This window comes from Vulpes vulpes, chromosome 1 (genome assembly GCF_048418805.1).
Source record: "Vulpes vulpes isolate BD-2025 chromosome 1, VulVul3, whole genome shotgun sequence".
Lineage (NCBI taxonomy): Eukaryota > Metazoa > Chordata > Mammalia > Carnivora > Canidae > Vulpes > Vulpes vulpes.
In genome coordinates this window covers 11,998,313-12,021,239 of record NC_132780.1, presented here as the reverse complement: position 1 = coordinate 12,021,239, position 22,927 = coordinate 11,998,313, and the positions used below count along the sequence as shown (strand labels likewise).

Genomic DNA, 22,927 nt, shown 5'->3' with positions numbered 1-22,927 from the left:
TGTTTGTAAATGAATGAGGGAGGGAGGGAGGGAATGAATGAATGAATGAATGAATGAATGAATGAATGAATGAATACATGGATTGATGGTTGTTAATGGTTGTTTCCTAACCCCATTGATTATATTAAATCTTTGTCTGGGTGCTCCCAAAGACCAACAGCTTGTCTTGCCCAAAGGGAATAATAATAATAATAATAATAATAATAATAATAAAAGCAACTCTCCTATATTGAACCTTTACTGTGTCCTCAAGTCTCAGCTCAGATGTCTACTCTTCCAGGAAGCCCTCCCTGTCTCTTGTCCCCAGGCTGGGTCAAGCACCCCCTAGGGTTCTCCCAACCCAGCTGACTCTGTGCTTCCTGCATTTTGTTTATGACCAGTATCCTTTCAGGTCACTTAATATTTCCAAACTGCTTACAGTGAGCCTGGCACTGAGTCTGATTTTATTAAGCTCTCAACAACCGGGAGCCACCATTATTGTTTTGTTATCATTACTATTGACTATCATTATCTCTGTTCCTGGTCCACTTAACTCTAACATTCTGTGGTTGTCCCTCCCTGGCACCTCTTCTCCCTGAATTGTTTTTGCATCCTGGCAAAGAGGCAGGGAGGGGAGCTTACAAGGAGGGAGACATAATTCTCGAGGGGACTCAGAGCCAAAAGGCAGGGATTTCTTTCTCCTTCTCCACCCTGGTGGAAACCCCAGATTCCTAGGGCTCTTGTTCTGTGTGCTGGACAGAGGAAGGAAAGAGAGCCCTGGGGTGAGGGGTGGGGAGGTAGGTCCAAAGTTCCTCCCTGCCACTGCCACCACCACCCCTCTCTGTCCTGGGAGCCACTGTCATCAAAGTGAGTTTGCAGCAGGGCAGAGGGGAAGAGGGAGCTAAAGGGATAGAAGCTGGAGTGAAGACAGTGTCTGTGTGTGCAAGCCAGGGCACGCTGGTCAGGTGCCAGGACCCATGGGGCTTGCTGACTTGTGGGACCACCACTGGGTGGGAATCCTGCTTGCAGGTGAGTGCGCTGTTCCCTTCAGAGCGTGTGGGGATGGTGTGTGTGTGTGTGTGTGTGTGTGTGTGTGTGTGTGTGCGCGCGCGCGCGCATGCACATACACAAAAGAGAGACAGAGACACAGAGACATAAAGATCAGAGAAATAAAAACAAATACAAAAGCGATCGACAAAGGTAGAGACCAGAGATAATGACATATATACAGAGAGAGGTGGATTTGGAACCACAGAACCGGAGACCTAGAGAGAAATAGGGGGACAGAGAGGCAGAGAGTGGAAATGACAGAAGAAGCGGTAGCCCAGGGAAGAACAGGGAGGGTCAGATAGAAGAGAAGGAGAGAGATGACAGCCAAAGGGACAGCAAGAAAAGTATACAGACATACAGAGAAATAGATTTGGGGAAGTCGGTGGCAGGGGGGGGGGGGGGGGCGGGGTGGAAGGAAAGAGCTGGAACATAACACAGACAGGTGGAGGGAGGATGTGCCAATCTTGAGTGGCCAGGTCACACCTCAGTCAGAACAGTGGATAGATGAGAAATTGATGCTTAGGGTCTCTGAGCAAAAGGAAGAAATGAGACTATTTTGATAAGAAAAGCATTTTGGGGCAAAGAAATGATTTTGCAATGGGTAGTGTGCAAAATTCAGCCTTGCTTTGCTGTGTGGCCCTGAGACTTGGCTCTTCCCCCTGGCTGACCCTGGCAGGCCACAGGGGCTCCGGAGTTCCCTGAGGGGCTGCCAGTTATCACCTTCTCTGCAGAATTTGCTTCCCTCCTGTGCGCGGAAGGCAGGACCCTGTGGGGAGGAGGCGGGAGGGAAGGGGTCAGGTAAAGGCTCTCTGCAGAGGGAGGTTTCAGATGCATGTGATGAGGTGCACCGCACCATTGATGCTTTCACTCGTGGTCTTTCTCTTATCCTTATGACAGTCATATGAGGTGGAAACTATTATTACTCCATTTTACAGATGGGGAAATTGAGACTCTCAAAGAGGACATCACTTGCCAAAAAATAAAATGATAAAGTTGGGATTCACATGCAGGCTTTGAGCCTGTGGATTTAACTTCTAGTGCTATTGCAGGCAGAAAATACAAACATGGAAATAATTATAATAGTGACTGAGCACTTAACTATGAACTGTTTTAAACATGTCACACCTGGAATATCTCATCAAGCCCCATAGCAACCCGATGAACTAAGTTCTCTTTTCCCCATTTTGCTGGTGAAGAAAGTGAGGCTTTCACATAGAGAGCCCCCTTGCCTGTGATCAGAGCCAGGAAACATTAGAGTCAATATTTGTTTCCGAATATCCGGGGAGCCCATGCCCTTAACCACTGACTGAGCAGGGAATGGGGCAGGACTCAGGCCAGATTGGGGTCCAGTTAGGGCTGGAGAGAAACATGGCTGTCAGCCTCTGTGAATTGGGCTGACGGGAGGGGTGGGGGGTGTCAATGTCAGCTGCATATGATCATGGCAGCGGGCGTTGGGGGAGTCCCCACTCATGCCCACAGTCTCTTCAAGCCTCCACAAATGTAGATTGGACAGATGGAAAACCAACAATTTCTGCTATCTTGTTCCCTTTCTGCCCGAGGGCAAGCCTGCGGAAGTACCAAAGGTTAATTTCCCCCACCAGAGATAATAGAAGTTCCCATTAATCAGGGATAAGCTCTGTGCCCATCCCTGGGCTGACAGGAGGAATTATTATTTTTAAGATTTTATTTATTTATTCATGACAGACACGGAGAGGCAAAGACACAGGCAGAGGGAGAAGCAGGCTCTCTGTAGATTGCTGATGCAGGACTCAATCCCAGGACCCTGGGATCAATCACCGAGCCACCCAGGTGTCCCTGACAGGAGGAATTATGTGGTGTGAAGAACACAGTCTTTAGGGGCTGGCAGTTCAGGTTCAAGTTTGGCTTCTGCCGCTTACTATAATGGTCTTGGAAAGTGACTCCTCCTGTCTGAGCACATCTCTTCCCTCTTGAGGAATGAGGAGACTGATTGTGTATCTCCTGCAGGGTGAGAACCATTGGAGACAGCACAGTGACCCTCAGGGGCCCAATTCCAGCTTGCCAGTATTCATTACCACAACACAACAACCCTGGGGTACAGGTGATACTATGTCCATTCTACAGCTGGACAGATTGAGGTTCAAGAAGATTAAAAAACATGCCATAAGTCACATGGTCAGTGAGTAGTGGCTAGGAGTCCAGCTTGTAGGGGTGAAGTGCCACATCCATGACCTAGACCCCCTTATATTTATGTAGACCATAACCGGACCTCCAACACACATCTTCCTCCCTAAATGCCTCTTCCCTCTTCCCCACCAGCCTCATTTTTGACCATGTGGAGTCTACCAGCTGCAGCCCAACTCACCCTTGATGCCAACCCATTTACCGCCACCCAAGGTGAGAAGGATGCTATTCCATCTATGTCTGGGACCCCCTGGGCAACTCAGACTTAAGGCAGATTCATAGATGTGGACACAGAAAACAAAGCTATCCTTCTGATCCCTGCCTTCATACCTAAATCACCATTAGGATTCCATACTCAAAGTTCCAACTCAAAGAGACCAATCAGATTGGCCCAGCCAGGGTCTGGCAACAACTGGTTGGTCAAATCAGGTGTACTGGGGCAGGTGTAGAGGGGTGGACTGTGGCTAGCATGGTTGTGGGTGGGAAAGGTTGGCTAAGAAGTAGGCACTGGGATCTGGCTGGCATCCCTGTTACAAAGGTGATTCTCCTTAAAAGCTGATATTAATTGACCCATTGTCATATCCCAGATCCTTCTGCTTTATTTGTACAATCCCTTTTAATGAAGGCTCAGAAAGAGGAAATAAGTTGCCCATGACCACACTTAAAATGAGCAGTAGATCTAGCATTTGAGCCCAGGCATTGAGCTCGTGTGTCTTCTGGCAATTCCAATCCATCCTTGACTCTCTGGGTCTCTCTGTGGCTACATTTTGCTTGGTCCTCTGTCTCCTTATCTCTCTTTGTGCAGGACTGCTGGCCAAGCCCACCATTTCAATCAGCCAAAACACTGCCACAGAGCAGATGGAACAGGTGACCTTCTACTGTTACACCAAGGATGCCAATGTTACCATCCAGTGGTTCTTCAAAGATGTCCCCCTGGTGTTCCATGAACGCATGCAGCTGTCCACGGATGGCAAGAACCTCACTATCCTCACTGTGCAGCGGGAGGACTCTGGGATTTACAAATGTGAAGCTCAGGGTTTCCTCCAGGTCCACAGGAGTGATCCCACCTTCCTGACTGTGAACTGTGAGTCCCTTTCCATTCTCCCCAGCCCTTCACTGACACTCCCTTCTTGGTGATTTCATTCAGCCTCACAGCTTTAGAACCATCCAAATGTGGACTTGTCTACCCTTGGACTCCAGACATATAACTGTTTGATGTCTCTACTTGGATACTACCGGAAACATCCAAGTTAAGATATCTAAAACTAAGTCACCTTCAGATGTCTTGTCTGGCAGGGGCAAGGAAAGAGCATTTGCTGGTATGCTTTAGGTGTGTCTTAAATCCTGCTTTACCTACAGATAAGGCTGACGTTTAATTTCCATTAGACTCCTGTCTCTCCTTTGTAGTTGATCCAGAGCTTGGGTATGGAGAAGAGAAATATTAATATTTATTGACTCCTGAGCTCTCCCTGAGAGAGCCATTGCTGATGTGATTGTTACTGCTATGATTGTTCTTGTCTTCCCAGATGGTCCTGACCCATTTGAAATCAAGTTGGAGTCTGGCGTATCCAGCGGGGAGGTGGTTGAGGTGATAGAGGGTTCCACTGTGACCCTCTCGGTGGACACACGGTCTCATCCACCTCCTGACTATTCCTGGTTTCTCCTCAACAACTCTCTCCCATTTTCCTCGATGAGAACATTTACCATCCGGGCTGTGTCCAAGGAGCATGAAGGCATGTACAGGTGCTTGGTGTCCAACATTGCCACCCACCTGCTCCGCCTGAGTGCTCTTGAAGTCCGAGTCCTTGGTAAGCCTCTTTTTCCTGTTTCCTTTGTTCCTCTGAGAGTCAGAGCTACACCAGTATCCCAAAGGTTGAGAACACAGAAGAGTGGGGATTTCCTCTATGGCTGGTGACAGCATAGGTCTCTGACCACAGGGAAGGGCCTGGCTCCTGGCTTGGCACATCTTCCACAAGACCTTGTTGGCTGTCTATGGGTTGTCCATTCTTTGGTTCCCTGAAACTTGGTAGGAGGGTTGATTCTCTCTACAAACACTAACACAGTATTCACACATATCAACACATGAGTAGTAACCACATATGCACAGCACATTCACACACCTGTACAACACACACAAGACACACATAACTCATGTACAACTAATACACATAACACACAACACAACCAACATACAACATGCATGCAAGGCACATGCACATGACAGATACATATAACATGTACACAACAGATACAACACACAGAGAACATAACACATCATAGACCTACATCACATGCTCACACTGTAGAGACAACCCCCTAACACATACATGCAGTACACTCACACATACACACAACACATATACTACACACAGGAGATACACATAAAACACAGACATACTATCTCACATGTGATACATATGCAGCAAACAATACCACAAACATACCACACACTCTCACGTAAAACATATACACCCACAACATATAACATACATACAACACACACATCACAGTCACTCAAGATCCTCACATATGACACAGAAAATGCACCACATACTCTACATTCAATACCCTCAGCACATGTACACAACTGACACACATTACACATACTCAGTGTATATATACTATACACACAACACAGTCATACACACAGCATGTAGAACACCATACAACACATATGTATAACACACACAATACCACACACGACATACTCTCACATGCAGAGAATATATACACACAATGCACACTCACAAAGTGAATATGAACAATACCTCATAGTCACAAAACATATACACACACACACACAAACTTACACACAAAACATGCCCATATTCCACACACTCACCGTACACACAAAGCCCATAACATACTCACATTATTGCCACACAGCACACACTCATACCTCCCATTAATGTAGTCATAGGTAAAGTATACACACACACACACCATCCACAATATATAACATAGATCCCTGGAAAGCCCTATGGGGCCCGCCTGGGCAAGAGACTGGGAAAGAGTTCCTGACCCCTACCCTCTGTCTCTGTGTGTTTCCAGAAATGCTGACTGAGCCTCACATTGTGTCCCCAACCCTGAATCTCGTGGAAAATGCCAGCTCTGTGACCCTGATCTGCCAGACCTCCCACAAGGAGGCTGGAGTCCTGTGGTTCCTGAGGGGCCAGGCCCTCCTGCCCAACAAACACCTGGTGCTGTCGGCCAACAACAGGAGCCTGGTCATCCATGGCCTCCGGAGAGACGACACGGGACCCTATGAGTGTGAGGTCTGGAATTGGGGCAGCCGGGCACGAAGCAAGGCCCTAAGGCTCACCATCAGCTGTGAGTCACCCAAGCTGCACCTTGTCCTCCTCTTTCCCTCCTTCCTTCCCTCCCTTCCTTCCAGCCATTCATCCCACAATTATTGAACACCGGTTCTGTGCCAGGCATGTCTGGGCATGGAACAAGACAAATCACCTGCCCATGTGGGGCTTACCTTCTAGTGGGGAGACACACCCTAAACCGTTAAGGGAGAGACATGGTGTATTGGGCGGGGCTGAGGAGAACCATAAGGCAGCATGGGGGCAGGGGAAGCTGGGAGGGGAAGGTGCTACTTTCTTAGGTGGGGTCATCAGGGAGGCCTCCCTGAGGAGGTGGTGTTCATGCAAAACTGCATAGGCAGATAAGGGAAGAGAGTGCCAGGGGGAGGGAGCAGCATGTGGAGTGGGTGGTGAGCAGTGGGCACAGGGACCCAAGGAGGCTGAGGCAACTAGACAGGCGAATTAGAGAGAGGACAGAACAGAAGAGGTCAAGAGGTAAAAGGGTGGGGACAAATTCCATGAGCCATGGCAGAGGCACTGGGAGCAACAGAAGGTTCTAGGGGGAAGGAGGAGAGGATTAGGTTTTCACAGGGTATCCTGGGCTCTGTCTGTGGGGTGGAAGCTGAGGAGATGGAAGTGGTTTAGAAAGTGTTGTGATTGTTCAGGTCCTTGGAGAGGCAGACCCCAAGGCAGAATTAAAGGGATGACACATACAAGGATTTTAGTAGGAGGGATGCTCCTGTGCAGAAAAGTAGGGAGAAGGCCTTGGAAGGCTGGGGGAACCAGTGACCGAGATGCTTATCCCACCCTGAGCAAGCAGGAGAGAGGGAGGGAGAGAAGGTTGGATGGAAGCATGGAGCCCCACCATGCAGTCTGAGAAACATCATCAAGACTGTCAGGAAGCCTTGTATCTCCCAGGAAGGAGCCTGCCTCTGTTTCTCCAATACACTCAGGTACAGGTAGAGGGTAGCCGTGGGAGGGCCAGCAGTGGATTTTAGGGCACAGAGGCTGGGCACTTGGGTTATTGAAACTCCTGCTGTGAGAAGTCTGTGAGGTGCTTTCTCTGGGTGGCCACAGTTGTCCGTCAGGGAAATGAGGAGTGATCAGACCATGGATGCATTTTGAATATAGAACTCAGGATTTGCTGCTGTTGACACAAGTGAAAGAGAAAGGGACTGACTCCAAAGTTGTTTTTTTGTTTGTTTGTTTGTTTGTTTGTTTGTTTGTTTGTCTGAGCTATTCAAACAGTGTAGTGGCCACATACTGAAGTGAAGAAGAGGTGCCTGCAGGGAGAGAAAGCACATACTGAGTATGTGTATGTGTATGTGTGTTAAGTAATGGGGCATATGGAGGCTTACGTACCCTACTGCTCTCTTCTTCACTTCCAACTTCAGTCATAAAACCAAAAACTGTTCTTTTGCTCATCTCTGCTGAGCAAATGTGGGGTGCTTGATAAGTTGTAGCCATGACTTTTGGAGCTCACAGCCTACTTGGGATGAGGAGGGCGATAATCAGGCAAAGAAAAAAAAATACAGTGTCAAGAGTGCTGCCATGGGATGAAAGGATTTGGGGAACCCAAAGGAAGCCCCCACCAGTCTGGGAGATGTGGGGAGGCTCATTGTGAGAGGTGGTGTCTACCATGAGATCCAGAGGACAAGTAAGCTAGGTAGAGCAGACTCAGGGAAGAGCATTCCAGAGAAGGAAGAGAATGTGTGAAGGCTCTAAAGTAAGAGGCAGCATGATAAAGATGGAACATCCTAGTGGGATCTTATTTCTGATTTGAGACTGGGGGTGGGGGGGTTGTGGAGAGGTGAGAGGTGGGGCTGGAAGGGTCTGTAAGGGCAAGATTGTGAATGAGCTCATCAGCTGCAGCCTTTGTCCGAAGGGCATTAGGGAGCCATGGAGGGCTCCGAGCAGGGGAGGGATAGTGTCAAGTTAGTACTTCGGGAGCCCCCCTGGCCACTGTGTGGAGGATTTGACACCAGGATGGGAAGACCCTGAGGGATCCTGGTGGCCATGGGATTCTGATGGGGAGACTATCAAAGGATGCCTAGCAGGCAATGAGGGCAGGATTTTCCTCCTTTCCCTGAGTCCCAACTAGAAACTCTTTGCATCCTTCTTTCCAGCAGTTCATGTTAATTTAAATAAGAAAAAGCCTCAACTCTTAGTTTGCATGAGAAACTCAACAGCCATTTTGCTTGTTTCTTTCACTGCGTGGGAGGAGGAGAGCCAGGTGCCAGGAATCTCCTTCTGGCTTCAGGAAGGAAATTTGCAAGTATCTGACCTTGGAGAACACGTGGATGTACATTTAAATATCCCAACAGGGCTATTTGCTCAATTCACTAAAAGAGTCCATCAGAATGGTGAAGTTTTTGGAAGTGTAGGGCTATGTTCACAGGCCACAGCAACAATTTGGGAAGCCTGGATGCGTTACGAGGCTCTGTGGTGAGAGTTCGCTTTTGCAAGGGTAGGGGGTTTTGTTTTTTATTTTGATGTTGTTTTCCTTTGGGTTTGTCCCGTCCACATCGTGGACTACAGTCTGCCTGTGTGGCACCTAAGGAGGAAAAGAGAACATCTCTCTCGAGACTCGTTTTCAAAGGCATCAGAAGAGCCAGGCTACAACCTAAAGTTCTGTTAGACTCAAGAAGGGGTGGGGATGGGGGTGGGGGGAAGGGGGTAAAACTTCGAGTGTGGAAGCAGACTGGGCAGTATGGGAAACCTCACCAGCAGAGAGTGGGTGCATGATGTTTGGCTTTGCACACAGATGGCCCAGATCAAGTGGACATCACCAGAGGGGCAGCATCTGGGGCGGTCAGCACCGTCAAGGCAGAGCTCAACTCTAGCCTGACCCTGCACTGTCAGGCAGAGTCTCAGCCAGGTGCTGAGTTTCAATGGACCCTTGAACACTCCACCACTGTGTATATGGGGCAGCAGTTAATCATCGGGACCCTGACCTGGGAACACCAGGGTGTCTACAACTGCATGGCCTCCAACCCACTGACCCAGCTGGCCCGCTCTGCCTCGGTCCTGGTCACAGTGGTAGGTGAGTCCCTTAGTCCTTAGTGCCTTTTCTACTGGGGCCCAAGTGGCTTTTCCTAATGCCGGCCTCACTATCTAGTCTTCTAGTATGACGAGTGTACTGCATGGAGCTGCTGAATCCCAGTCCTTAATGCTCGGGAACTAGAACATCTACATCCTAGCTGCGTGCCCCAGAAAACCCTCCAGGCTGCTCTGAGCCTCAGTTTTCTTACCTGGAAATGGGAGTTGTAATGCCTTCCCTTCTAGAGTTGTTTAGAAGTATAGTAAGTCAGGGAGATAGTCAATGAGCAAAGGAGTGAACTGGTAGGAATTATGTTAATTATAGGAACTATATATATATATATATTTTAAAGATTTTATTTATTTGAGAGAGAGGGAGAGAGGGAGAGTGAGCAAGTGCAAGCAGGGGAGGAACAAAGGGAGAGGGAAAAGCCGACTTTCCACTGAGCAGGGAGCCAGATGTGAAGCTTGATCCCAGGACCCTGAGATCATGACCTGAGCTGAAGGCAGATGCTTAACTCACTGAGCCACTCAGGTGCCCCTAACTATAGGAATTATATTAATAATAACTGGATGTGACTGGCAGTGAGTCCCTGTATTTCTGTCTTTTGAGTTCCTGAGAGGGCAACACAGTATCACTATTAGCCAGAGTTTGTAGCCCAGTTCTGATGCTTATTAGCTGTATGACATGGGGTATGCTGCTTAACCTCTCTGGACCTCCAACTCCTTGTGGGTAAAACAAACATAATAATTGTGCTTAGATCATAGGGTCGTTGAAAATTAACCAACATTTGTAAAGTTCTTATGGCAGTGCCTGGCATATTATGTTTATTAAACAAATGAAATTATTCTTAATTGAGCCTATTGCCAGATGCCTGAAATAAGCCTTTCCATACACAATATCAGCAAATGCTTCTTGATGCTCTCTACCAGCCAATTCTGAGGTGGGCCTGCTGTTATCTCTGTTGTGTAGGAGAGACTGAGCCCCATCCTACAGTTTGAAACCAGGCTGGCTGCCTCAGGACTCATGTTCTTAGTTATCACCAAGCGGAGGACCATATGTACCTTCCCAGACTACCTTATTTAATCCTCAAAACACTCTCTGGTCTTGTTAAGACCATTTGATGAATGGAGAAACAGAGGCTCAGGGGAGGGAGCAGTGAGTCCTGTTGATGGTCATGGGAATGTTGTAGGATTTGAACGAGATCACATGTGAAGGGCTCTTGCAGCTTAGAGCCTGGTGGATGGCAGTTTCTGGCATCATCATCATTGGATCATACCATTGCCTTTCATCAAATACTGACTGTGTCAGGCACGGTGCTGGTTCTCCTACATGGGATTTCACTCAATCCCCTCAAAGCCTGTAGGGTTATGAATGGCTATGCTTGTTTGACAGAGAAAGAAATGAGGACTCAAAGAATGAAACTAAGAACCTCCAAAGCATCCTGGAAGCCCCCTCATGCCCCTCCAAAGCAGAGAGCCCCTTCCTCTTAACCCTGATCCTCATGGCTGCCTTCCCAAACCCTGTGGCTGGACTTTACCCCTTTGAGAAGGCTTCTGGGCAGAAGCTGGATGGGCAAACACAGGCCCATGTTAATGATTACAGCTGCCGTTTATTAATCAATCACCTGTGGTATGCCCGGCATGAGCATTCACGATTTCATTTCATCTTCACATCATCACTGTGCAGTGGGTACCATTTCCCTCACTTTGCAGATGAGGAAATGAGACTCCGAGAAGGGGAGTCACTTGTCCATGGTCACAGGGCCCCAGAAAGTTAAAGGTGACTCAGGTATGAAAATGAGGGGAAAAATAGCGGAAAGCCAGGTTTCCGGTTTTCAAAGCCTTTCCTCTGAAGGCCATATTTGATCCATTATCTTAAACAGTATTGTCATACCACCAACATTTACTGATCACTTTCCGTGGGCCTAAGTATTGTCCTACCTTGAACATGTTGAACATTCCATATTTTGAACATGAATACTCTTATATTGAACCTTTTTAGCAACCACTGACACTATTATCCCTGTTTTACAGAGGAGACAACTGAAGTACAGAGAGTTTAAGTAGCATGGTCAAGGTCACACAGCTGAGATGTGAATAAGCCATTTGGCTCTAAAAATCATGCTATTAATATGACAAAGTGCTGCCTCCCAGTGACTGGAAAACAAGTGTTCATCAAGTGACACTAGAGATAAAACCACAGCTTGGGAAGGGGAGGGGGGCAGGCATGAGGGTGTCAGACCAGGGTCCCAATTCTTTCTCCTTGCTCAGGTCCCAGGTCTTCCCTGTCTGCAAGAGTCATTGTTGGCATTGCCCTCGGGATCCTGATTTTCATTGCCCTGACTGCAGGCCTGGGCTATTTCCTCTACAGCAGAAATGCCAAACGGTAAAGCTGGGAATGGGGTAGGGGACATGGTGGCCTGCAGGGGGCCTGCCTGGCTGAAGAGTTGCTGACCATGGTGCTGAGCTGTGTTTGTAGCAACTGGGGAACTCAGGGGGATTGGGACATTGCCCAAGAAAGGACATGGGATATGGGTGGGACCTGTGAAGATGGTGAGGTCTGGGGGCAGAAGAATGAGGGACTTGGGGTTTCAGGTTCTCAAGGAAAAAAGCAGAGGACCCCGTCCAGGAGGCAGCAACACCCAGCTCTGTGGAGGAGCCCTGTGCAGAGTCCTGTTCTAGTAAGTGACTTCATGGCTGATGCCCAGGGCAGCGGTGGAGGCTGGGGAATAGGCTGGTGCTGGGAGCCCGGACTTCTGCTCCCAGCTCTGCCACTAGTGATCATGGATGAGATTGGAGCCAAGAACTCGGAGGAGTTCTGCTGTTCCAACATCCACAGCATAAATGGGCATTTGTTACGCTTCTCTCCTTCCTCAATCTCAGAAAATTTTGCTAATTGATCACTGTAGGCAGAGAGAATCAACTGCAACACTCATCCCTGCTGAACCCAAAGTCACCTTTATAACCCATCTCGACACAGTGCTTCATGCACCCTCTACTGATGGGTGGAGCTGACTAAAGGCAAAATGAAACACCTTTGACATCTCTGGGCTAAGATTCTGGAAGGATGGACCCCACAAAATGGAAGCCCTAGAGACTGTCCAACCCAGCTCAGGTTTACAGAGAGGAAATCCATGCCCAGGAAGGATAAAGGATAAATCCACTCTACAGAGGACCCAGTGACACAAATAGCAATAGTTCTTAGATTTCTGTCCTCATCCATCTCATCAAACAGCCTTATCTAACCCACAACTAGATTTCCAGGGCATTCCTAGGTCAAGCTCACCAGAGATGTGATGGGGAGTCCTGGGGAGGGAAAAACGGAGGGAGAGAGGGAGGGGGGAAGGAAGGAAGGAGAGGAAAGGAAAAGGAAAAGGGAGAGGGAAAGAAAAGAAAAAAGAAAAGAAAAGAAAAGAAAAGAGAAAAAACAACCCCTTCCCTTACATCTCTTCCTGATACCAGCCCTGGGCTGTCATTCCATTTCTCTAGATTGGCCAAAGGCCATGTATGCCAATTTACCTGAACCTCAAGGACAAGCTGGAGTCAAAGAGGTGAGCAATGCTCCAGAGGGACCCTCCCTGCTCCTCTGAGAATCTGGCCCTTCCCCAGTGCAGCAGGGCTGTTCCAGTCCCACCTCTGGGGTTGGGAAGTGAGGCATGTTCTTTTGAGAATACCCAGTGCTAGCTTGAGTTTCTCTGCATTTCCTCCCCTGCCTCCTCTGGGAATCCACAAGACCCTCTCTTGCTTTCCATCTCTTTTTGTCTTGCTTTTCAACATGACAATGCCTAGTCTTGAGCTCCTCTAGGAGTCAGAAGGGATGTAATGGGCCTCTGAGACCAAAGCTGTTTCTGAGAATTTCTGGGAATGGTCCCCATCCCAAGCCCTGTGACCTCTTTACCACTTTCTTTTTCCCCAGATGCTGCCACCAGATCCCCTAGAGCAATTTTATGAGGTAGGTTGGCACTGCTGGGTTTGACTTTAAAAAGCTACAGTGGGAATTCAATCTGAGAATTTTGTATCTGAGGAACCATCCTGTGTAACTCTTTATTGTGCATTGCAAGGCTAGAGAAGGGGGGACAGTGGCCCAAGGCCTTAGAGGCAGCTGGCCCAGATTCTGGGTCCCTGGCTCCTGCTGTGATTTCTTTTACCTCCGGGGCTCTGAATTGGATTGCAAATGAGATAGCACTAGCCTAGCACATGCTGAGGTGCAAAGGAAATTTTGGAGTAGAGATTGCCAAGGTGAAAAGACAGAGTTCTAGGTCAGGGCCAGGGCCCTTGGTCCTAAACTTACATCTATTTCTGATTCTTTGTAAGAACCTGGTGAAACCTATTCCTCTCTGAGGTCGCTGAAGAGTGCAAGTTGGCACTTTCTAGACATGGTGATTTTAAGGCAATCTGTGCCCATGATCCCTAACTGATCTCTCCGTTCGCTTGTAGAAGGATCCACCATCAACAGCCTCTGGATACTATTGTAATGGCCCCAGAAAACCACCTCCCACAATTGCATTGGATCCACTGGTCCCCACTCTACCAAAAGGAAACACAGAGTCAGACTATGAGGTGCTTTTATACCACCCTGAATCTTTGGACAGGTGGAGAGCTGTCACCAATCTGCCTCTCCTCCTTGCTGAGAAGTCTGTAGGATAAGCTGCCAAGAGAATTTTCCCTTCACTGTTTTTCAGTTCCATTCCACTCATTTCCATCCTATCATGTTCTAGTTCATTTCATTCTGTTCCTTTACAGTCCCCTTGATTTTTACTCCAGCCCAAGTTTCCCTCACATTTATTTTCATCTTACCTGTTAGGAGGTGGAGGAGGAGCAGGAACATATCCCCCAGATTGAGCAGGCACTCTGAGGCCATAAAACAAAGCAGATGCTTGCTTACATTACAGTTTACAGAGAGTTTCATTCAGAGTAACTTACTGACGGGGGGAAATCAGGTGGACGATGATCAGGAAGGAGTGCAGCATTTCTCCACAAGATCCCAGTCTTAGTTCCACAGATTTTAGAGGGTGAAGGCAAGGTGTCTAATGTGTACCAGACCTCTTGCCACCAATTGTGCTCTAGAAGGGTGGAGGTGGGGAAGAAATTGTATCATCATCTCTACCAGTTATCTAAACAAGCGTAGGCAAGACCAAAACAAGCCTTCCCGCATTCGGTTGGGGCATACCCTAACCTGCAAGGTGCCTGAAACACGTAGCGCCAAGAAAGGTCGTCTTGCAGATGTGGACAAGGTGGAGTCAGTACTGTGGGCACTCCTACATCACTCATTTCCTTTCTACCCATTTTACTTTACTCCCCCACCCTTTTTATTTGAGAGGGAGAGCAACTGAGAGAGAGCGAGTGTGCACACGAGAGAGCATGAGGTAGGGGAGGGGAAGAAGGAGAATATCTCCAGCAGACATCCACCCCCACTGCAGCATCTGATGTGGGTCTCAATCTCATGACCCTTAGATTGTGACCTGATCGGAAACTAAAAGTTGGGTGCTTAACCCACTGAGCCACCCAGGCGCCCAACTTTACTCCATTTCTTTCCCACTTATCCAACCATTTGCTTGCCATTCTATTTACTTCCATTCTCTTCCATCTTTCTGCATGCCATTTCTTTTGTTTCTTTCCATAAAATTCCTTGTTTTCCTCTTATTTCATGCCATTCCATTCCTCTCCATCTCTTCCTTATGTCCCTTCTATTCTTTCCCATTGCTTTCTATTGCATTTTCCTCATTTTTATTTTTTCCCTTTAACTCCACTGGGTTCATGCCTTCTACATTCTGCAGCCTTCTCTTCCATTTCTGTCCGTTCTGTTTCCATCCCAACCTTCTGTGTCATTTCCATTCTCTTTCTTTTCATCCTTGTTCTTCCCCACTCATATATTTAGTCCATCCTACAATTCTAGCTCCCACCATCACCTTCTCTTTCTCTCTCTCTCTCTCTCTTTCTCTTTCTCTCTCTCTCTCTCTCTTTCTTTCTCTTTTTTTCTTTCTTTCTTTCTTTCTTTCTTTCTTTCTTTCTTTCTTTCTTTCTTTCTTTCTTTCTTCCTTCCTTCCTTCCTTCCTTCCTTCCTTCCTTCCTTCCTTTTTAAAAAAAAGATTTTATTTATTTATTTATTTATTTATTTATTTATTTATTTATTTATGATATATAGAGAGGAAACATGAGTGGGGGAAGGGGCAGAGGGAGAGGGTGAAGTAGGCTCCCCACTGAGCAGGGAGCCTGATATGGGGCCCAATCCCAGGGCCCTGAACCATAGGCAGATGCTCAACCAACTGAGTCACTCAGGTGCCCTCATCCTGCTCCTTTCTGTTCAATCTCCCTATTTACACAGTGCTGTGTACCTGGCTTTCATTTCATTCTAGCACATTCCCCTTCTCCTTCCGTACAGTATTTTTGTACTCTCTTCCTTTTCCTTCCACTTCTTTCCTCCTTCTCCCTCCATTTCCTTTCCCCTATGCCTTCCTCTGCTGCTCAATTCTATTCACTGTTTCCCATTTCCGTCTACTCTGTCCTCTTCCATCCCTTCTCCACTCTTCTCCATTGGATCCTATTCCATGCTCCCGTTGTCCTCTCCCATCACACTCCCTTCCAGCAGCCCATGCTACTTTCCTTACATTTAGCTTCCTGATTTCAGGTCCTCTCCTTCTGTTCCTTCCCATCTCCTTTCCCCCCAAGACACACCATTGCACGAACTCCATTCTATGCCATCTTCTCATTCTAGATTCCCCAGCACTCCAATTTTGTTGCTGTATTGCCATTCCTAAATTCCCAGTTTCCCTTATCATATTACATTTTTGTCACTTGTCTTCCATTCTTTTCCTCTCTTCAAATGCCTTCCCTTGCTACTCTGGTCCATTCAGTTCTTACCCTATGCTCCATGTCATTCTTCTCCTTTCCACACCAGCTTATTTTACTCCATTCTTTTCCTTTTCATTCTTTTCAACTATAATTTTTATACTTATTTTTAAAAGATTTTATTTATTTACTTGTTTGTTTGTTTGTTTGTTTATTTATTTATTTATTTAAGAGAGAGACTGTGAGAGTGATCACGAGCTGGGGGTAGGCAGAGGGAAAGGGAGAAGCAGACTCCCCACTGAGTAGGGAGCCCAATGTGTGGCTCAATCCCGGGACCCCAGGATCATGACCTAAGCCAAAGGCAGACACCCAACCCACTAAGCCACCCAGGCACCCCTGATTTTCTATTTATTCCATTTCTTTCATTTACATTTTTTGGATGCCATGCCATTTATTTCACTCTACTCCCTGGCATCAATTTCCATTCCATTCCATTTCTCACTATTCCCATCCCTTTCAGTCCATTGATAACCATCTATCCTCTTTAATTTGTTTTCTTTTCTTTCTAATCTTTAATTTTTTTTTTCATATTTACCTCTCTACATTTCTCCCATGGAGGATTTGAGACAATTGACAGCAAGCTTATATACCACATTATATAATGGTGCTTAATTACAAATAGGAATACAATTAGGAAAATACTTTAAATAAGAGCAGGAAGTTAAGGTATGGATAAGAAAGTAAACATGCTGGACCTACAGAGTATCTGTTCCTATATTTCTCATTTGTCTTTGACTTCCCTAATAGCCAATTTTTAAAAAAAGCATCATCAGTTTTATCACCCAAAAAGAAGAAAGTTATTAGCTCATTTGGGCAATTGAGAAGCAGAGCTTCCCATTGAAAGTTCAGGTGATGGCTTCCTGGTTTTAAGGATTAGTGAAATTATCTCAGATGACTCAAGTGATAACATCCATATTCAGGACTAACCAGATTACTCCATGTTCAGAGATGGACTTTAGACAGTATCCTCTGAAGGGGTCAGTGGCTAATCAAACTTTTTAGGAGGCAAAAGAGGGAGGCCAGAACAGATTTGGAAAAAAGAAACTTTGGGGACACAGAACTCCAATTATTTTGTGTCTGAAGTGCTGCCTAGCAGTGGAGTGACAGATGCATTCCCTGTTATTTCAGAGGGTAGACCAATTACTGTGGAGGGTAGATTGGAGGGTGCCAGGCTTTAGTCTAATTGACAGATGAATCACTCTCAAAAGATGTAAATGTCTTATGTATCATAGTCAGGGATTTTAAACATTATCTTTTTTTTTTTTTAAGTAGGCTCCATACCCAATGTGGGGCTTGAACTCATGACCCCAAGATCGAGAGCCACATGCTCTACCAACTAAGCCAGCCAGGTGCCCCCATAGTCAGGGATTTCAGTAAAAAGACAAACCCTCCGAAAGTAATTGAGAGAACACTGGGGAATCTCAGATAACTCAATTTCAGAAATTACCTGTGGTCGTACAAGGACTGGAATGTTATCAGGAAGCTTTTCTCTCTTATATGGTTGCTCATATTTGCTAAGCAAGGAACTTGCCCCATTGTTCTTAGTCCAGATTGAGTTCCTGCGCAAGCTTCCTGGTCACTACTCCTCTATAACTTCAGATTACGTATAACAACACCCTCTATTATTACTTTAGAGTTTCCAGGTTCAAATTCTACAGAGGAGAATCAGACTGGCTTGGGCCATTGTACAGATTGTGTTGAGGCTTGCCAGCTCTTCAGTCAGCTTGGCACCAGTACAGCTAGTCGTTTAGGCCCCTCTCTTCATCAGGGTCCAGGGAGGAGAGCTGCATTTGTTCCCTTCCATCAGCAAAAGCTCTTCCTAGAAGTCTCACTCACTGAAACTCTTCTTATGTCTCCTTGGCCAGAATTCTGCCACATGGTATATTCCTTGTTGCAAAGAAGGCCGAGAGGGTGAGGTGTTACGCTTCCTAGTCTTGTCAGTGGAAGTAGGCAAGGGATAAGATATGGGGAAGAGTGTTGGGTCAGCAAACTCAATATCTGCTCTATTCTGGAGGGTTGAGAAGGAGCAAACCATGCAAAGCGCCTGGAGTGGAGTATTCCAAGTTGAGGGGCATTAAGTGAAAAGGTTCTGAAGTGGGTATATTATAATCTGTTGCTGCACAACAAAGTACCACAAATTTGGCAGCTTAAAATAGTATATGTTGTTATGTCAAAGTTTCCATCAGGAGTCCATGCACTGCTTAGATGGGCCTTTTGCCAGGCTGTAATCGAGATGTTGGCCTGGGCTCAGATCTCATCTGAGGTTTGACTGGGGAAGGATCCACTTCCAAGCTCATGTGGTTATTGGCAGCCTTCAGTTGGCTTCAATTGGCAGCCTAACAGACATCTTGCAGGTTGTCCTAACAAGGGCCTCGATTTCTTACTGCCTAACAAGGCAGCTACTGGAGGCTGCCCTTGTCCTTTGCCATTGGCTCTCTCCATAGGCAGCTTACAACATTGCGTCTTGCTTTTTCAAAGCCAAGACAGAAGTTGTGATCTTATGTAACAGAATCAGTACATGCAATCATGCACATCTTGTCATTTTGCCATATTCTGCTGGATAGGTGCCAGTGACAGATCTTGCCCTCAAGGGAAGAGGATGACATAAAGGCATGAATACCAGGAGGTGAGGAGTATGAAGGACACTTTAGAATCTGTCCTCCATGGTAGGGAAGTATATCAGCCATTATAGGAACACAAAGAGGCCAGCATGATTGAAGTGCAGTGAGATAGGAAGAAGATCTTTGGAATTTCCAAGATAGAGGACAGTGCCAGAGTATCTGGGCCTTGGACTAAATATAGCAAGTAGGCGAGGAAGGCCTTCCCAGAAAATGGAACTCATTTTTTCTCTTTGTGTAACAGGTGCTTGTGAATCCAGAACAGAACATTTACTGCCAGATCAACCCCTCAGTCTAACAGAAGCAGATTTCCTTCAGAAATCCTAGGAAAAGTCACGCTCAATCAGATATTCAATGAAATGTATTGGGTTCCTATTGTATTCCAGCCATTGACTTTGTAGATCTTGTGATATTCTGTTTTAATGTGTTTTTCAAGCTCCAGACCCTAGCTCCTGCCCAAATCTTGGGCTTTTGACTCATGTTTCTTTAAAAGCAATACAAACAGGGAGAAAGTGACCCAGAACTGGAGTGCAAAGGTTTAAAACCTAGCAGTTGGTGATGCTATAGCTGTATCATGAGGATGAGCAAACACTGGTGATGGACACAGCAGGTGGGTTGGGGAAAATGTAGTGTGAGCCAGCCAGAGATGAGCAGGGGATGTATTCAGGGGCCAGTCTTTCAAATAATGGCAGAGGAGAAGAACAAGGAGCTATTAAGAGATGATTACAGGAAAAAATCAGAATGAAGCAAGAAGCCTGGGGAGGAGCAGATCCAAGATGCTTAGAGTCCCAAGGGCTTTGGGGGTAGAAGTGGTGAGAATCAGACTTGGTGAAGAGAGAGTGAGGAGTGAAGGGTGACTCTCAGGTTTCTGGGAGTCATCCTGGATGACTGCAAGCCACTTTCTGAGGCAGTAATGAGGGAGGAGCACATTTCAGACAGGGAAGGAAAATCAAGAATTTGCCTTAGGCAAGTCAAAAATAGATTAGCTAGAGAATAAAACAGGCAACTATTCATAAAAGTCTGGATAGATCAGGGTAGGAGATACACATCTGAGAGTTGTCAGTGGGATTTAAAGTTATGGGACTGTAGGATATCCTGTGTCAGGGCTCTCCAAGACCAGCCTCAGGCTCAGTGATTTGCTGGAAAGATTCATAGGACCCAGAAATGGTTATACTCATGGTTATGGCTTATTATAGCAAAAAGATAGAGAATAAAATCGGCATAGGGAAAAGGTGCATGGGGTGAAATCTGAAGGACACCATGTAAAAACTTCCAAGTGTCTTTGCTCAGTAGAGTCACAGGGGAATTCCCCCAACAATGATGTGTGATAACAGTTGTGAAGGGTTGCCAACCCACTTGTGAAGGGTTGCCAACCCAGAAAGCTCACCCTGAACCTGAGTGTCCAGGGTTTTTATAGGAGGTCAGTTACATGGGCATATACTGTAGGATTGACCTGTCACTGAAGCTCTAGGCCCTTACAGAAGCGAAGTTGGTGTTCACCATAGATCACATTGTATAAATTAAGGACAAGCTGGGATAGCATGGCTCAAGGCCTCAGGCCTGCAAAAACCCTTTATCAGAACATTACAAGACCTTAGTTCCTAGAAGCCAACCAAGAGCCAGTCATGGAAAAAGGCCTTTCTTGGGTTTGAATGCCCCAGGTCCATTGAGTTAACCCTTTTCCCTACAGATTGCAAAGAGAATGGATAAAGACAGAAAAGAGAAGGGCTGATAATTAAGCCATGGGTCCCTCCAATGTTTATAGTTTGAGAAGCAAAAGACAGGACCGTCTTTTATTTCCCCCACTGCCAAGAACCCGCCACACCCCAGTATCCAAGGGACAGGTTATACTCCCCCTCTAGTGACTCTTGCCTTTATCTTCTAACATTTAGAGCAAATGGATTAATGACCTCCTTGTTTCTCAGTATGTGTTGAGCCCTCACCCAAATCCTGGCCAACAGAACTTCCATATTAAACTTGGCTCCTACCCAATCCCCAAACAGCCTCTGGGTTCGATGGGTGTCTTCTAGAATGAGTTCCTGTACCTCACAGTAAAGTAAAACTTACTATGTTGTTCATTTTGAAAGGAGAAAAAAATAGCAAACAAAAGACAGAGTCAGTTTTAAATTCTATTTTACTAATGCTTTGCTTTAATGTCTGAATATCTTAAATTTTTAAAAATTGAAAAAATACAGAAAAAGAAGATGAGACAATGGTCAAAGCATCCCATCAAGATTTTGTCACATTTACATACTGAATCTGTAGATCATTCTGCAAGATTTGACATCTTCACAATACAGCTTGTGGCATGGAGATTCTGTTATGTCTGTCATTGGGGTTTTGAAGGTTTCTTCTTATGCTTCCTTTGTTTTCATTATTATGAATAAATATAAACTTTCCGGTCTTGTTTGCAAACTTAATATTGCTTATAAAGAGGAAAGATATGGATATGAGGGTAAGGGGCAATATAATGTAAAAGGAGCATGAACTCTAGTATCAGACTTCTCAGACTCCATCCCAGCTCTGCCCTCACACTACAATCCAGGGTAAGTTACTAAACACTTCTGGGTCTCAATTTCATCTTCTGTAAAAGGAAGTAACAGTCCAACCTTGTATGAATTGCTATGAGGACTAAGTGAGAAACATTTATAAGGACCTTACAGCAGTCCCTGGCACAGAGTGGTACATAAACGTTTCCCATTATTGTTTTCATATTTGATGCCTTTCTAGCCTCTCTTGAATGTTCATTTCTTTTAGTTAATTCTCTTGGGTCTTGTGGTTTGTAGTAGTAGTAGTAGTAGTAGTAGTAGTATCATAGTAATTTTGCATTCTCTGTGCCCAACGGTTATGACGCATATCTTTTTTTTTTTTTTTTTTTTGAGAGTGTGCTAGTGGGTGGGAAGGGGCAGAAGGAGAGAGAGGATCTTAAGCAGGCTCCATGCCCAGTGTGGAGCCCGACATGGGGCTTGATCCCATGACCCTGAGACTGAGACCTGATCTGAAATCAAGAGTCAGATGCTCAACTGATTGAGCCACCTAAGGGCCCCATGATGCATATCTGTTTTGTAATGAAGTTTTATTTTTAAAACCAGTCCCTATCTTTAGAACACATAAAGAAACACAGATGAAGTGGAGTAATGTGTAGGATTTGCTTCAAAATGACTGGGGGAGGAGTAAAGTGGAAAGCAAAGGTGGGGCTAGAGAGAAAAGATCCAGTGAAAAATTAAATTGCATGCCAGGCCAAAGGAGGGGGTACCCTTTAGCTAGTCTCTCTACTTTTGTGCTGGAAATGTATGTAATAAAAAGTTAAGAAAACAGTAGGTTACCTACTTCTATTTTAAAAATAACATATTTAACCCTCATATGTCAGCAGCATGCCCATTAAAAAGAGAACACAAGCAAGAACGTCACTTCTACAGATATTGTTGTGAGAATGATAGCTGACACAATCCAAATGCAAGGAAATATCTGGTTAAAAATACTGGCAAAGAAGGGGCACCCAGGTGGCTCAGGTCATGATCCCATGTTCTGGGATGGCACTCTGCATCTGGCTCCCTGCTCTGTGGGGAGCCTGCTTCTCCTCCCTCTGCCGCTCACCCCGCTTGTGCTCTCTCCCCCGCAATATATAAATAAAATCTTTAAAAAAATAAATATTGGCAAGGAAGAGATGAAATAATTATTAGAGATGATTGTCTCACTAGAAAAGCCAAAAATATCAAAGGAAATGCTGTAAAAATTCCTAACATTGCAGTGGCAACAGGGTGGCTCAGTCGATTAAACATCTGCCTTCAGCTCAGGCCATGATACCAGGGTCCTGGGATTGAGCCCCATGTTGGACTCTCTGCTCAGCAGGGAGTCTGCCTCCCTCTCTTGTGCATGCACTCTCAAATAAATAAATAAAAATCTTAAATCCTAACA

At 46.0% G+C, this 22,927-nt stretch overlaps 1 protein-coding gene across 5 annotated transcripts in view; it reads left to right on the top strand.

The window, feature by feature from the left end:
- CEACAM20 (CEA cell adhesion molecule 20) overlaps positions 1 to 21,412 on the top strand; it is an 80,694-nt gene extending 59,282 nt beyond the window's left edge. For 3 of the 5 annotated variants that reach the window (XM_072754608.1, XM_072754612.1, XM_072754621.1), the window contains 11 exons: positions 3,328 to 3,405; positions 3,998 to 4,276; positions 4,719 to 5,000; positions 6,244 to 6,522; positions 9,265 to 9,543; positions 11,814 to 11,928; positions 12,138 to 12,223; positions 13,032 to 13,093; positions 13,459 to 13,494; positions 13,980 to 14,102; positions 19,254 to 21,412. In XM_072754608.1, coding sequence (XP_072610709.1) covers positions 3,342 to 3,405; positions 3,998 to 4,276; positions 4,719 to 5,000; positions 6,244 to 6,522; positions 9,265 to 9,543; positions 11,814 to 11,928; positions 12,138 to 12,223; positions 13,032 to 13,093; positions 13,459 to 13,494; positions 13,980 to 14,102; positions 19,254 to 19,307 — 1,659 coding nt within the window. In that variant the 5' untranslated portion in view covers positions 3,328 to 3,341 and the 3' untranslated portion in view covers positions 19,308 to 21,412. Of the gene's footprint in view, positions 1 to 3,327; positions 3,406 to 3,997; positions 4,277 to 4,718; positions 5,001 to 6,243; positions 6,523 to 9,264; positions 9,544 to 11,813; positions 11,929 to 12,137; positions 12,224 to 13,004; positions 13,094 to 13,458; positions 13,495 to 13,979; positions 14,269 to 19,253 lie in introns of those variants that run through there. The other 2 variants (XM_072754598.1, XM_072754594.1) reach the window with 2 other exon arrangements.
- The last annotated feature ends 1,515 nt before the right edge of the window (positions 21,413 to 22,927 follow it).